The following is a 16,072-nucleotide window of genomic DNA, read 5'->3' as shown; positions in this document are numbered from 1 at the left end:
AGCTCTTGATCAAAGAAGGTCACTGTACTTGTTGGAACGAGATTCTGGATTCAATGGCTGATGACACGGGTTTAGAAAGACGAAATTCAACCAGGAAGAGTTTGTTTACAACTCTGTCCAATCAGAGCCTGATATTTTCGCCTTACAGCCAATCATGTCTCAGGGAATTTATTTAAATACATTCACTCTGTGTTCCACCATCTTGTCGTCTTATCATAACAACAGCAGTAAGAGCATCAGCTTCCTCAGCCTCTCTGTTCGCTCCTCTTCACCACCATCTATCCAATCGATCAGTCTCTCTGCCGAAGCCTAGCCGCCAAGTTTACCCTCCTCACCATACTTAATTCTGCATAATATAGAACCTTTAAGCGCTGATACTGTCGGTGTTTTAATAGTCTGGTGGTTCAGGCTTAATTATTTTTGCCAAGGGCCATATTTAATTTCAGCCATGTCGAGCAGAGCCGGACCAACACGATCACTGGTGTAATAAATTCTCTAACAAAAAAAAAAACATTTAAACTACAGAGTGCTTTGATCACCAGCCTATGGCCCCTCGATTGGCCTTGAAACTTGATGAAAAGTTCTGGATTGTTTGTTTGCAGATCAAACTGTCAGACTTTGGCTTCTGCGCCCAAGTCTCCAAAGAGGTGCCCAAGAGGAAGTCTCTGGTTGGCACCCCCTACTGGATGGCCCCGGAAGTCATCTCACGGCTCCCGTACGGCACAGAGGTGAGATGGGGGAGTTTCACTTTTTGTCCCTGTCCTGGGTTATTCTGTGTTTAAGCAACTTCTTTTCGTCTGATCAGGTGGACATCTGGTCTCTGGGCATCATGGTGATTGAGATGGTGGATGGAGAGCCGCCGTACTTCAATGAGCCCCCCCTACAGGCCATGAGGAGGATACGCGACAACTTGCCACCAAGGCTAAAGGAGTCGCATAAGGTAAATGCAAATTCATGTCATCATTAATCTTACTTAGTTAAAGGGACAGTACCTGACTTGTTTCCATTTAATAAATATTGTATATACAAGGGCAAAATAAACTATCAGTCAAAACTTTGGACACACACTGTCGCAAAAGCAGCTCAGGACTTTACAACATAATCTTATATATTTTACTTCATATATTTGGTATCTTCTGTATGTATACAAAATGTATAAATTAGGGGAAAAAAACACTGAATGGGAGGGTGTGCCCAAAGCTTTGACTGGTAGTAATTAATAATAACAGTAAAGTAAAAGTAGTAAAAAAAAAACCTTGGTGTAGAGTTACTTCTCCGGGGCATCCGTACTACAGATGCCCCGGCTATACCCCAGTACCTCCTGAATTCTAACTAGACAAAAGACAGCAGAGAGCTTTAGGCCAAAACAGCCACATTGAAGGCATGAACACAGTAACATAATGGCATTGTGATGCTTGGAACACTTTTGTCCTGAGGGCTATTACTCATCTCTAAATGCCTTGATACTGCGACCTGTTAAGCTGCAATGAGACCTTTTTTTAACTGCTCAATATGCTTAAATAGCCCCTTGAGAACACATATCCATTTTCTTCCGCTTATCCGGGGCAGCAGTCCAAGGTGGGACCCCAAGGCGTTCCCAGGCCAGCCAAGAGACATAGTCCCTCCTGGCTGACTGAGTTCCTCACCCTATCCCTAAGGGCGCGCCCAGCCACCCTGGCCCAAAGAAGCCATCAGGACAACAACATCCACAAACAGCAGAGATGAGATGCTGTGGTTCCCGAACCAGACCCCCTCCGGCCCCGCCTAGAAATTCTGTCCATAAATATGATGAACAGAACAGGTGACAAAGGGCAGTCCTGGCGGAGTCCAACATGCACTGGGAACAGGTGCGACTTACTGCCGGCAATACACCACGAGGGACATGGTTGAATACCTTCTCCAGGTCCACAAAACACATGTGGACTGGTTGGGCGAACCCCTCGAGGACCCAATGGAGAGTATAGAGCTGGTTGGTCCAGTGTTCCACGACTGAGACGAAAACCACACTGCTCCTCCTGAATCCGAGGTTCAACATCGGTGGGATTCTCCCTTCTTATACAGAGGACCACCACCCTGGTCTGCCAGTCCAGTGATACTGTCCCCGACCGCCACGTGATGTTGCAGAGACGTGTCAGCCAAGACAGTTGAGATACTCGGCATGATGTCTGCCTCCAGGTCCCTCGGAAGACATGACTGGATCCTCAAAGTATTTCTTGAGGCGTCGGACAGTTTGCCAGAACGTCGCCTCCCCGGCACGCCTGTACTCATCAGCTGCCTCAGGAGTCCCATGAGCCAGCAAGGCTCGATAGGACTCCTCCTTCAGCTTGACGGCATCCCTTACTTCCGGCCACCCTGCGGAAGAAAGCCGCTTGTATCCGTGATCTTGTCCTTTCGGTCATTACCCAGAGCTCATGACCATAGGTGAGGGTAGGAACGTAGATTGACCGGTAAATCGAGAGCTTCGCCTTCCGGCTCAGCTCCTTCTTCACCACAACGGACCGATACAGCGACCGCATCACTGCAGACGCTGCACCGATCCGCCTGTCAATCTCACGCTCCATCCTTCCCTCACTCGTGAACAAGACCCCGAGATACTTGAACTCCTTCACTTGGGGCAGAGACTCACCACCCACCCGGAGAGAGCAAACCACCTTTTTCCGGTCAAGAACCATGGCCTCGGATTTGGAGGAGCTGATTCTCATCCCAGCCGCTTCACACTCGGCTGCAAACCGCCCCAGTGCCTGCTGCAGGTCCTGGCTCGAAGAAGCATCAGGACATCATCATCATCTACAAACAGCAGAGATGAAATCCTGTGGTTCCCGAACCAGACCCCCTCCGGCCCCTGGCTGCACCTAGAAATTCTGTCCATAAATATAATGAACAGAACCGGTGACAAAGGGCAGCCCTGGCGGAGTCCAACATGCACCGGGAACAGGGAGAAGCTCTCCCGGAGGTGTGAGTTGAAGGCCCCTCTGACAGAGGGGTCCACCAGACGTTCCCAGCAGACCCTCACGATGCGCTTGGGCCTGCCAGGTCTGTCCGGCTTCCTCTTCTGCCAGCGGATCCAACTCACCACCAGGTGGTGATCGGTTGACAGCTCAGCCCCTCTCTTCACCCGAGTGTCCAAGACACGCGGCCGGAGATCAGATGACACGACAACAAAGTCGATCATCGACCTCCGACCTAGAGTGTCCTGGTGCCACCGTGCACCGATGGACACCCTTGTGCTCGAAGATGGTGTTTGTTATGGACAAACTGTGATTAGAACAGAAGTCCAATAACAAAACACCACTCAGGTTCAGATCGGGGAGGCCATTCCTCCCAATCACTCCCCTCCAAGTGTCACTGTCATTACACACAAGGGCATGACAGAGAGGTGACATTCCATGTCCCCAGAGCTAGTCTCCATGTCCGGAGATCCGGTCGTCGAGATCCCCGCCTCGAACTGCTGCCCGGATCTCTTCTGCACCCACCCCGCAGATAAATATGGACAAAAGTAAGTTAAGTGCATAAAAAATACAACTCACCACTCGCTGCATCAGTGGGAGCCCTGCACTTGTTTCTTCTTTCCTTCTTGCTCACGTTTGTTTCTTTCAGAAAACTCCAAATCTTATCTTTTAATCCCAGGTGCTTAGTCTCCATGTGCCAAAGTAGTGTTGAGGGTTTCATTGCCTCATTTGCTTTTCTCACATATTAAGCAGAGCGGACTCAGCGCGTGAGACTCACCTGTAGCGACAAACCCAGATTTTAAGTAGGATTCCTGGTGTCTGTTAAATGTATCTTTCTTTTTCTTGGAGGTCATAGGCTCCTCTTCTGGGTCCTCAGTCGGCCTTTTCCCTTTGTTAAAGACTTTTGTTTTGTCTCATTTTCACTCGCTTGTGGCTCTACTTTTGGGCGACGTGTCTGATGTGTTATACGGGACACGTCATCGCGGAGGACAAGAGCAGATAATAAACTTGACACTACATCAAATAGATTTCTGTGGCGATTTCATATCGGGATTTTCATTATATATCTGCGGACGAACTTATTAGCTCGTCATGAGGGATAGGTGAAAGTTGCATCGAAGAAGATGCGACCGCTGATAAATGATTTACATTTTTGTGCGGCCCGGTAGCAAATGAGTAATGGCCCAGTAGTTGGGGACCACTGCTGTACTGTTTACTTTTACTCCACTACATTTTTGAACAGGACAGAAAATTAAAAGTATTTATTATTGTTAGAGACCTGCTGAAAAGGCTGAGGGTTTATTTTTAACACGTTCAAAATTTGAGAAAACAAAAATATACAAATAAAAACAGGTAAAAAAAAAATTATCGATTTAAGTCTTTCTGTTAAAGTTCAACACAAATAAAGCGCTACATTTGAGGCTTTATAAGACTCAAAATCTGCAAAAAATACTTTTACTTATTACTCATCAAGTACAGGTAAACGGGTACTTTTAATACTTTTGAGTATATTTTTTTTGATCGAGTATTTGTGTTTTTACTTGCGTAACAAAATGGAGTACCTCTTCAACCACTGCTCATTTCTGATTTGAAATCTCAGGATGTCTAGCTTGTACACTTTTCACTAAATTTTTTGCGTTTTCTCCTCCCATCCTGCAGGTGTCATCTGTGCTCCGATCCTTCTTGGACCGCATGTTGGTGAGAGAACCATCTCAACGCTCCACAGCCCAAGACTTGCTCCAGCATCCCTTCCTCAAAATGTCCGGACCCCCGTCGTGTATCGTCCCCCTTATGAGGCACTACAGGCACCGCTGACCCCCTCTCTCCTCCCCCTTCTGTCTGCTCCCAAACTAACACCCCCCGCGCAAGACTCTGCTCCACACCACCGGGGGGGCACTTCTGCGAAACAGGGCAACACTACGGTGTGCCACGAACTCTCACAAAAGTTGACGTAGATTAGCTAGAGGAATATATAACCACGTACACAAGGAAGAAGACATTTTGAAGCTAGAGGAATGACGTTTGCTAGTAGTTCTAAGCTTCTGAGCTAGTCCTGATCAAGATGCGAGCTCGAGATCCGGAGATGGGTCCCTTGGGTGCTCTGGACAGGTTGCCCCGGCGGCTTTGAAGGAAGGACGGGTCAAATGCAGAGGACGAAATTTCTTACGAACTTGAACATAGAAGCGTTTTTCTCTCTTCCTTAACAAGAACTCTTCAGTGTAGAGTTTTGATAGCCATCAGTCTCAAAATGGACGACGATACTGGCTGTGAATATCCAGTTATATTCACAAAATTAACTGTCAAAATGTATTTTAGAAAGGCATTTTCTTCTGTACAGTTTTGATAATTTGCAAATTTTATCGTGTCGTAACCATTGTGATATGAACAGTATTAAATCTAGAGATCTTTTTCCTACTGTTTATAATCCAACTTTTTTGCTTAAAGATCATATAAAAAGAGTTATCCCAAAAATAAACCCAACTTAAGCTAAATGTTATTAAAATACTAAATATATTTATTATTATCTCAATATTTGTAGACAGAACTTCCATTTTGATGTTGGGGGTTAAAGGGTTAAAACTGTTTTGTACATTTGGAATATTTATTTATTTATTTATTGGAACTAAAGGATTTTTTTTTTTGTTTTTGTTTAAGTAGGATGGATTTCTGTTTTGGTGTTTTGGTGATTTCTTTTTTTTGGGGGGTGGGGGATTTGACATTTTTAAAAGTTGGCATAGAGCTAATTCATTGGAGCAATACCCAGTTATGAACACGTGATAAACCTTGTACTGTTTCAGACGCTGTAACTGACTCAATGTAGCACAGAATGAGTAGTTTTGGACTTCAGCTCAAAATGTGATTCTATGCCAACGTGTTTTTATAATAGAAGTTTCATTGTTTGTCAAAGATCGCTTTAAAAACAAAACAAAAAACGTTGACGCACATATTTTACTCACAGTGCAAAAACAAAATGGCTACTTGAGTTTAAATGACTTGAATTAATAAGTAAGTTTAGAACAATGTGGGTGTAGTGTCTTGCCCATAGACTGTGTACAGAAATGGACTAAGCGAGTGTGACGTCAACGATGGAGTGAAACTTATCCAGGCTAGAGCGGTTATAGCGGCAAATTAGGAGCAGAGTTCTGTATTTGCGAGTATCATAGCAACCAAAGAGCCAATCTGGAGCGAGGCTGTTGACGATAACGCCTCTTTCCACCCGCACCGGCCATTTAGCAGAGAGCAGATATTTAGCAACGCTGTCAAACCTGTTGCTAACACTAGTGGGAGCAACCTTGGGAAAAGAAGGCGCCGGATTTGTCTGTTATTAATGTTTATATCTTCATTTACAGACACAATAGCGAAATAAAAACCCCAGGATCACGTAGAGCGGGTTAATACGAACATTTAAGACCAAAATGACGAGTCTGACAGCAGCAGGTACAGAGCGAGGACACAGTTTTTCAATAGAAAGTGAATTGGAGCCAGAGTCGATGGCGTCAAAAGCGCGCACATGATCACTTCCTATTTGGAACACGGTGCCTAGCATGTTAGCTATGTCCATTTAAATATACAGTCTATGGTCTTGCACAAGGACACAACAACTGCATGTGATTGGGCAAGGTTTGACCCAGGCACCTTCTCGTTATCAGTTGTTCACTCATCTCACTGTGCCACTGCCACAAGCACTACACGTTTGGACTAATCCTTTATTGTTCTTACCCGACTGACAAAAATTAAAGGTTGACCATGTAACTTCTCTGGTGGAGCCTGTGCCCATAAAGACTTTGTGTTATTGCCTGGAATGATCCACAGTGTAACTTTAAACTTCTCTATAACGCACTGACTAAGTAACAGGGCAGTAGGACGCACAGAACTGACATTTTAATTCGGCCTGGTAGTGTTAACGTGCTCTTCACCATGGAGATAAGTTAATGCTTTAATTTGAAACATTACAGGCAAAGCAGTAACATATTGTGACGTGGGCTCTATCGGACCGTACTGCAATTTTAATTCAAACGTAATTAAACGCACGTTACCAAGACACTAGTTTTTACACTGTTGAACCTTTGCCTGAAAATTAAATAAAACCACACAAAAAAAAATTTGTTTTTAATTTAAGTCATTTGAACTCACGTCATTATAGTTTTTACAGTGCACCCTGTCGTCTGCCTCGTCTGTCACTCACCGAGACGCACCACAAACGCTGCCATTCTCCTGTCTCTGTGCGTGTGTGTGTGTGTGTGTGTGTGTGCGTGAATAGCGTGTCCTCTGCCCCATACAGCACTGTGATCTGTGTGTACATAGGAAGAGAGAGATGGATGGAAAGGTGGGAGAGAGATTGTGTGTGTGAGAGAGAATCCTTTGCCCCGCCCTGCACTGATGTGTAAATACAAGTGTCTGTCAAAAAGTGGGGTGAGACAGACAGCGGTGAGAGAGAAAGAGAGAGGGAGAAAGAGTGGAGAGAGAGAGACAACAGAGAAAGCAAGAGTGTGTGTGTGTGTGTTTGTTTATCAGAGAGCAAGAGAGAAAGGAAAAGAGAGGGAGTTTCTATCTGTAGACATCAGAAGGCTTGTCATCTGTGAATGAGTGTGAGAGGTTGAGTGAGCGAGAGAAAAGTGTGTGTGTCAATCAGAGAAAGAGAGGAAAAGTTTCTATCTGTAGACATCAGAAAGCTTGTCATCTGTTGAGTGTGTGAGAGGCTGCGAGAGTGTGTGTGTGCGAGTGGTGTTTGTGCGAGTGTGTGTATGCGTGTATGTGTGCGAGTGTGTGTATGTGTGCGAGTGTGTATGTGCGTGGGATCCTCAGACTTGAATGGGGGTCGTGGCCCCTGTGGCTTGTACAGTCATATTGCATGTTTGTTATCAGTGACGCTGCTTTCAATTAAAATCAAAACACCCAGAAAACACGGCTGAATGGAGTTTTATTTTGGCGTTTTTCAGTGAACTTTTCATTTTTCTCATGTACCGTATTTTCCGGACTATAAGTTGCATTTTTGGGGCAAATTTATTTTACAAAATCTGAGACTGATTACAGACATTTTATCTTTAGAAGGCAAGTTATAATAATAAAACATAGAACAACAGGCTGAATATCAGTACATCACGCTAACGTAACACATTTATATTTATTCAGCGACATGAAGCACAGACAGAACTGAACACGTGTCTGGGATGTTAACGTAAGATATTAACCCTTTAAGGACTGAGCGCACTATGGACCAGTATAGCTCACCTAGACTTGTGTGAAAAAATGCACTAAATTACGATACTTCTTTTAACATGATTTTGATGACAACTACCTCTATTTTACACATCCATCTGTATTTTTTCTTTTATGCATCGAATAAATGACTGGGAAAATCCCCGCGCTCTCATTCGTCACCTTTGAGGGACAACAGAGGCAGATTACCGTAATGATGGTAAGATGTATAAATAGCCCCGTGCCTCCACTTTGAGACGCCGTTTGAATTTACATGAGAGCACGACTGGTAACTGAGTTACGCATCCGACACAATACGGTTAACAGTTAATCAGATAAATAAAGCAGAAAAAACAAGCCCACAAGTTTACTCTGGATCTCACTCCAAATCACTAAATCCACTGAATTCCTCATCCTTTGTGTCGCTTCTGAACAACTCTGGAGGTAGATGAAGCGCCGCGTGGCCTCGCGCAGTCGTCAGTGTAACAATAACGAAGATGTGAAATTATATATTTTAACAATATTCAAAATATAAGCCGCATCTGAGTATAAGTCGCACCCCCGGACAAACTATGAAAAAAGTGTGACTTATAGTCTTGAAAATACGGTACATAAACCTGGCCCCAGTACAGATCAACTGTATAAGCAGCTCTAAGTAAAAGTAAAAAAAATAATAATAATAATAAAAAAGGTCTACGGACTTGTGTGCATGTAACTAGAAAGTGTTTTATTTTCCGAGTAACAGGAAGTGTGTGTTAGCATGCTAGTGGTTAGCATTACCATGATGCCAAAACTTTGCTCTCAAAGTTGAGAAAAGAGCTTATAAACTCATTGTGGTGCATAATTAGGATGTTCTGAATGCATACGGTAAGTGAGGAACAACTTTGGACAAATGCAACCCGTTTAAAATGAACTACTTCCATTTTTCACGGTTTTAAGACAGTAAAAAAATGGTACAGCGCCTTTAACAATATTTTGTTGGTGATTTTAATATAGGTTTTCTAACTGTCAGGGCAACAGCTGAAGGATGTTACTTCACTAAAGTTGTAAAAAATCTATTTGAAAGTTCTGGTTCCTTGGCATCCAGTTTTAGTTAAAAATAATACAATTATTCATTAAAAACAAAAACAAAACAAAAAACCTTATCATATTGTGAATTTGGAAGCTTATCCTAGTTTTATCCTCTTCACTACTTTTTGGGTGAGTGAGGAACATTTTGGCTCCCATAGCCTTTATCGCATGAATAAATTGTATTAAAAGGGCCTGTAACTCATTTTCCCCCATTCGTTAGAGCAACATTATTGTCCGATAATCAGTAAGTCCACTGTGAGCATACTAGCTGTTAGCGCTACTGTAACAGCAAACCTCTGCTCTGGTCTCCAAAAGTTGTGAAAAGGGCTTATAAACTTATCATGGTGAATATTTACTATGCTCCAAATGCATAAGTGAGGAGTAACTTTGGACGACTACAAACTGTTTAAAATTAACTACTTGTGTTTTTCGTGTTTTGTAGACAGTAAAAAACAGGTACAGCGTCTTTAATAGTTCACATTTTTCACGGAAATGACCCGGGTTGACTTGATCCCGTGTTTTTGGAGCTCTTCCAGCCGTGAGCGTGGACACGTTTGGCTGTTTTGTACGAGGTGCTTTGTCAGTGCTGCTCTGTGGTGCTGTCCGCTCACACAGTGTAATGGAGTATTGATCCGGCTCACACTCAGAGGAGTTGGCTCTTCTTCACAGACTCACTGTACGGAATCTGCAGCCGGCCGTACAGGACCTTTGGGAATGCCGCCAGGAATCACGCAGGAAGCGAACGCAACGCTAATAAAGACGGTTAGACTGGTTTTATGTAGGAATACGCTAATGTCGCTATATCTGCTTTAAATGGACATTTGCTCAAAAGTTCATCAAAGTTGAATATGCATTTTTCTACCGGGTATGAAAGAGGGGGTATTTGACTTCTACGGGGTATTAAAGAGGGGGTATTTGACTTCTATGGGGTATTAAAGAGGGTATTTTACTTCTACGGGGTATTAAAGAGGGGGTATTTGACTTCTATGGGGTATTAAAGAGGGTATTTTACTTCTACCGGGTATTAAAGAGGGGGTATTTTACTTCTACCGGGTATTAAAGAGGGGGTATTTTACTTCTACCGGGTATTAAAGAGGAGATATTTTACTTCTATGGGGTATTAAAGAGGGTATTTTACTTCTACCGGGTATTAAAGAGGGGGTATTTTACTTCTACCGGGTATTAAAGAGGAGATATTTTACTTCTACGGGGTATTAAAGAGGGGGTATTTTACTTCTACGGGGTATTAAAGAGGGGGTATTTTACTTCTATGGGGTATTAAAGAGGGGGTATTTTACTTCTACCGGGTATTAAAGAGGGTATTTTACTTCTACCGGGTATTAAAGAGGGGGTATTTTACTTCTACGGGGTATTAAAGAGGGGGTATTTTACTTCTACCGGGTATTAAAGAGGGTATTTTACTTCTACGGGGTATTAAAGAGGAGGTATTTTACTTCTACGGGGTATTAAAGAGGAGGTATTTTACTTCTACCGGGTATTAGAGAGTGTTTTACTTCTACGGGGTATTAAAGAGGGGGTATTTTACTTCTACCGGGTATTAAAGAGGGTATTTTACTTCTACCGGGTATTAAAGAGGGGGTATTTTACTTCTACGGGGTATTAAAGAGGGGGTATTTTACTTCTACCGGGTATTAAAGAGGGTATTTTACTTCTACCGGGTATTAGAGAGTGTTTTACTTCTACGGGGTATTAAAGAGGGTATTTCACTTCTATGGGGTATTAAACGTATAATGAAACAAAACAAAACCTAATAACATGGGTTAAAGCTTAAGAGTCAATAATATAATTTACATAATATAGGACCTTTAAGCCGTTAGATCAATAAAACGATTTACAAAAAAGAATTTTAAAAAAATCTAACTACTGTGTGATAGTTTGATACTAAAACAGCAGAACACGTGAGGTAAATGATCATGATTCTTTGGTTTTATAGTGTTGTTCAAGTGTCACTTTACATTTAGACCTTCACCACTCACTCATGACATTCAAACAGGAGGTGGGCGAGGTGTATTGCCCAAGGACATAACATACATACAGTGTTCAGAGCTGCGATCCAACCCCCAACGTTCGATTTATATTTCACTCTAGCATCAAGCCAGCAAAATAAGAAAAGGTTCTTCTTTGAAATGTGCAGTTCAGTTATTTTTGTATTGAGTGACCCAAAATAGCCTGGCAAATCCAGACTTGTATCTCTGTACTTTTTACACACATTGATATCAGTCTGGTCTCTACATCCTCCATTGCATTTCAAGCCTGACCAAACTCACATCTTCATAAAATGTTGAAGTGTGTGTTCTGGTCCCAGGTAAGGCCCAAATATGATTATCTGTTCATTCTTATGCGATTAGGCAGTGGAAAACAAGCTCCTGGAACAGTTAAAGGTTTGAAGGAGTGATGTAAAAAGATCGTTTCAGTCTTAAACCTTTTATATGAACTTAAACTGAAAAGTTGAGTTCTTTTTATATATATATATATATATATATATATATATATATATATTTTTAACGCATTTAGAGGACTTTTAATTGTAAATAATTTTGTTTTAATACCCCATTTTGTTTAAGTTCTATATTAAGTTCATTGTATTCACCCTGTACACTTTTCAAATCAATTTTGTAACTAAGTTTACACCATGTTCCTTTTAAAGTTTACAAAATTGTCATAAATCCAAATAATCCTACAAGTTTTTTAGTTTTGTCGAAATTTTATATAATTCTTTTACTGTGGATCAGAACTGGACAACGCTGGATGACAATTACGCGGAAATCCAAATAAAATATTGATTAAGCAAAATGAGAACAACTTTTTCTAAATGTCCATTAGTTTAGCAAACCCTGTCGATGTTCTTTAGCAATGCGTCCTGTAGGTTCAAGTGCTCCTTTAATGTTTATAGCAGTGGTCCACAATCACTGGGTCATGGACCAGTACCGGTCCATTACGCATTTGCTACCGGGCCGCACAACATAACTTTCGCCCGTCCCTCATGACACAATAAGCTTGTCCATAGATATATAATGAAAAGAGAGGAAATCACCACAGAAATCTATTTGAGATAACGGCAGGTATATTATATTTGCGCTAGATCTGTGCAAAAGTAGAGCCACGAGCGAGTGAAAATGACACAAAAACAAAAGTCTTTGAAGAGCTTTTTTGCAAAGTGGAAAAGGCCAACTGAGGAGCCAGAAGAGGAGCCTACGACCTCTGACAAAAAGAAAGCTACATTGAACAGACAAGACCAGGAGTCCCACTTAAAATATGTCACTGCAGGTGACTCTCACATGCTGAGTCCGCTCTGCGTAATATGCGGAGGAAAAATGAACAAGGCAATGAAACTGCTTTGGCACATGGAGACTAAGTATCCTCGATTAAAAAGATAAGACTTGAGTTTTTTGAAACAAACATGAACAAGAAAGAAAGAAAAAAACATGTGCAGGGCTCACTCTGATTCAGGGGTAGAGTGAGTTGTATTTTTTGTACACATAACTTATTTTTGCCACATTTATCCGCCACCAGTAGATGACCAGTGCGTGAAAATAAAACCTATATTATTACTGTCAGTGATGCAAAAAAGGTGGATCACCCCTTGTCTATAGAATCAACAAAGACAAAAAAATATCTCCTACCTCAGCCTTGGCAGTGAGTTTGTAGGTGTGGAGACAGGACCACGTGGTACTCTACTACAGCACCTCCTTCAGGGCTCCTGTCCTGGGGAGGGCCACCATCCTTATCTCAGTGGGAAGTTCAGAGTCCAGAACCTTCTCTCAACGTTTCCAGGGGACAACAAACCTGGCAGGACACACCACGAAGAAAATGATTTTAGTCCATTTAGTAAAAGTACCCCTCCTCTAAATGAAAGCGGAGCGTCTGACGTGGCTACGTGACGTTGTACAAACTCAAAATGGCGGCTGCTCCGCACAATAATTTAGCATTGTAGTGTTTCCACATGAAATATACCGAAAATACATAAACTAGAATATATTTAGGCTTAAACAGTATCAAATAATACAACAAACAACATAAATATGCCGGTTCTTGGAGTTTTAGGAAAGTTTAAATTGTGTTAATTACCGCGTTTAACCACAGCAGCGTGCACGTTACAAAAGGAGGCAGAATATGACATAAAACTCTTCTCTTAATGGCTTAAACTCTTATTTCGGTCACACTCCTCCTTCAGTCTGGATAGAAAACAAGTTTGCGCCGATATCTTTGAGTATTTCTCAGTAGTTTTCTGCTCGTCTCTGCTGTGCGTGCTCGTTCACGGCTGTACGCGCTCGTTCGTGTGGGCCTGGCACGCAGCCTCGTGGGTGGGGGAGGGGCTTTTGGAAAACTTTATCGATATAAAAAAAACTTTACAATATTATTCTTTTTTTTTTTTTTACAAAATAATAAAAGTCATGAATTCAGATAGATATAAGGCAGTGTCCAGCAGTAATCTGACCAGACATTTACAAATACAAATACAAATAACATTTATATTTTTACAATCACGGTGTTTTTAGATGTTTTAATCACGTTTTTAATATATTTATTTATTATGTCGGTTAATCCCTCAGGTCTGATCCATAGTAAAAGCTCAAATCAAAATTAAACCAAAAATAAAAACAGGAACTAAACCTACATGTACAAATAGACTCAGTAATAACAGAACATTTTAAGATAGAAAAAGGGTCAATAAACACTAATAAATAAATTGTAAAAGCCGATGTTAAATCTGTGAACTGGACACAGCTTTGTAGGAGTGAAGACGTTCTGCTGCTCATCCAAGATGCTTCTTCAGGTCTGGTCAGATTACTGCTGGACACTGCCTTATATCTATCTGAAGGGAGGCAGCTATTGTCTCCAGTTTCAGCCTTAATCCAGTCTTTAATGGTCCTACTGGCTCACCCTACTGAGAACAAGTTTCGGTGTACGTAGCCCCTCCCTTCAGACAGTTATAAGGCAGTGTCCAGCAGTAATCTGACCAGAACTGAAGAAGAGGCTTGGATGAGCAGCCAAACGTCTTCACTCCTATAACTTTTTATGCAGTTGACAGATTTTACTTCAGCTTTTACAATTTTTTTTATTAGCATTTATTTACCCTTTTTCTATCATAAAATGTTCTGTTATTACTGAGTCTCTTTGTACCTGTAGGTTTAGCTCCTGTATTTATTTTTGGTTTAAATTTAATTTTAGCTTTTGGTGATTATTTTCGTAGGATGGATGTAACGCCTGAAGCCCTGAGGTCTTCTTTGATTACGTGTCCATCTTCAGCGTGTAGCTATTACACTGACGCCTTTGTACATCTAAAAGGCCAATGCAAATGTGTGAATACAGCCTTAGACCACACAGAAGCACACAGGAAAGGTACCAGCAGATCTAAACCAGGTCTATGACAGGACTACTCCAGGTCTAAACTTGGACTAAAATTGGTCTGCGTCATTGCTACAGTTTAGTTCTAACCAAGAAATGATCCAAAGAAAAACCAAGAAGTGGAGAAAATGGAGTATAACGGAGCTGTATCTGATTTTTACTCTAAAAAACATTAAAAACAGTTTGCAGTGGTCCAAAGTTATTCCTCACTTACCTTTTGCATTCAGACCATCCTCATTAATCACAGAGATGAGTTTATAAGCACTTTTCACAACCTTCAGAGACCAGAGAGAGCGGAGTTGGGCTGTATAAGCAGATCATGAGGTTAAAATAAAAGTCTGCTGTGTACTCTACTAATTACTACTATGTGTTTTATTGTTTGAGAATCAGAAGTGTGCGTTAGCATGCTAGTTGTTGTCAATGTGCCATCAGATAACCTCCAGCTAAAGTAGTCCTGACCAAGCCTAGCAACAAGATCACGACAATCACAAAGTGTACCTTAACCCGTGGTGGAAGAAGTACTCAGTTCTCTTAAGTAAAAGTACAAATACCAGAGCAAAAAATACTCAAGTTAAAGTATCACATCAAAAAAATCAACCTAAGTAAAAGTATTAAAGGATTAAATATTGTATTAATCTAGCCTGAAGCTTCTTATATATTTCAGTGTATGTAGTTTTGTTTCCAAATCTTTACAAAATAGCATACACTGTGTATATAAATGGACATAGCTAACATGCTAGCTGCCGCGTTCCAAATAAGAAGTTAGCATGTGCGCGCTTCCAGTTTCATCGACTTTCTGTACCTGCTGCTGTCAGACTCGTCATTTTGGTCTTAAATGTTCGTATTAACCCTCTACATGATCCTGGGGTTTTTATTTCACTATTGTGTCTGTAAATCAAGATATGAACATTAATAACAGACAAATCAGGCGTCTTCTTTCCCTGAGGTCACTCCCACTAGCGTTAGCAACAGGTTTGATTGACAGCGTTGCTAAGGAAGGGGCGTTACCTTCAACAGCCTCGCTCCAGGTTGGCTCTTTGTTTGCTCTGATACTCACGGTCGGAATTTCAAACATGGAATTCAGCTCCAAATTAGTCGCTCTAACTGCTCCAGCCTCGATGAGCTTCATTTAACTGGAGCGGAGCGCGGCGGGCGACGTCACACTCACTCCGTCGACGTCTTTCCGCGGTCTGTGACGGCGGCGTTCGTTCTATCAGTCGTTAATGTTCGCAGGAGACGGGACGCTCTGTCTCTGTCCCATTTCTCTGACGTTTGTGTCTTGATGTGAAATCAATAGATCATGATTTAAGCAGATGTCAGACGGGCGTATCCATCTGCCCAAACCGTGTCATCCGAATCTGTTACCACGGCGACGCCATTGGGCAAAACAATGTGGCGGGTTTTTTTTTGGAGAATGCATTTAACACTGTGGTTCCATTCAGATAAAACTACAATTTAAACCCCCTGATTTACTTATCAAACTC

At 41.8% G+C, this 16,072-nt stretch overlaps 1 protein-coding gene across 3 annotated transcripts in view; it reads left to right on the top strand.

Moving 5' to 3' along the window:
• Positions 1 to 7,839, top strand: part of pak5 (p21 protein (Cdc42/Rac)-activated kinase 5) — a 121,670-nt gene extending 113,831 nt beyond the window's left edge. For all 3 annotated transcript variants that reach the window (XM_033991232.2, XM_055232054.1, XM_055232055.1), the window contains 3 exons: positions 603 to 728; positions 806 to 940; positions 4,608 to 7,839. In XM_033991232.2, coding sequence (XP_033847123.1) covers positions 603 to 728; positions 806 to 940; positions 4,608 to 4,763 — 417 coding nt within the window. In that variant the 3' untranslated portion in view covers positions 4,764 to 7,839. The remainder of the gene's footprint in view (positions 1 to 602; positions 729 to 805; positions 941 to 4,607) is intronic.
• The last annotated feature ends 8,233 nt before the right edge of the window (positions 7,840 to 16,072 follow it).

This window comes from Periophthalmus magnuspinnatus, chromosome 24 (assembly GCF_009829125.3).
Source record: "Periophthalmus magnuspinnatus isolate fPerMag1 chromosome 24, fPerMag1.2.pri, whole genome shotgun sequence".
Taxonomy (NCBI): Eukaryota; Metazoa; Chordata; class Actinopteri; order Gobiiformes; family Gobiidae; genus Periophthalmus; species Periophthalmus magnuspinnatus.
Note: the sequence above shows the minus strand (reverse complement) of the source record. Positions and strands in the feature narration are given on the sequence as shown.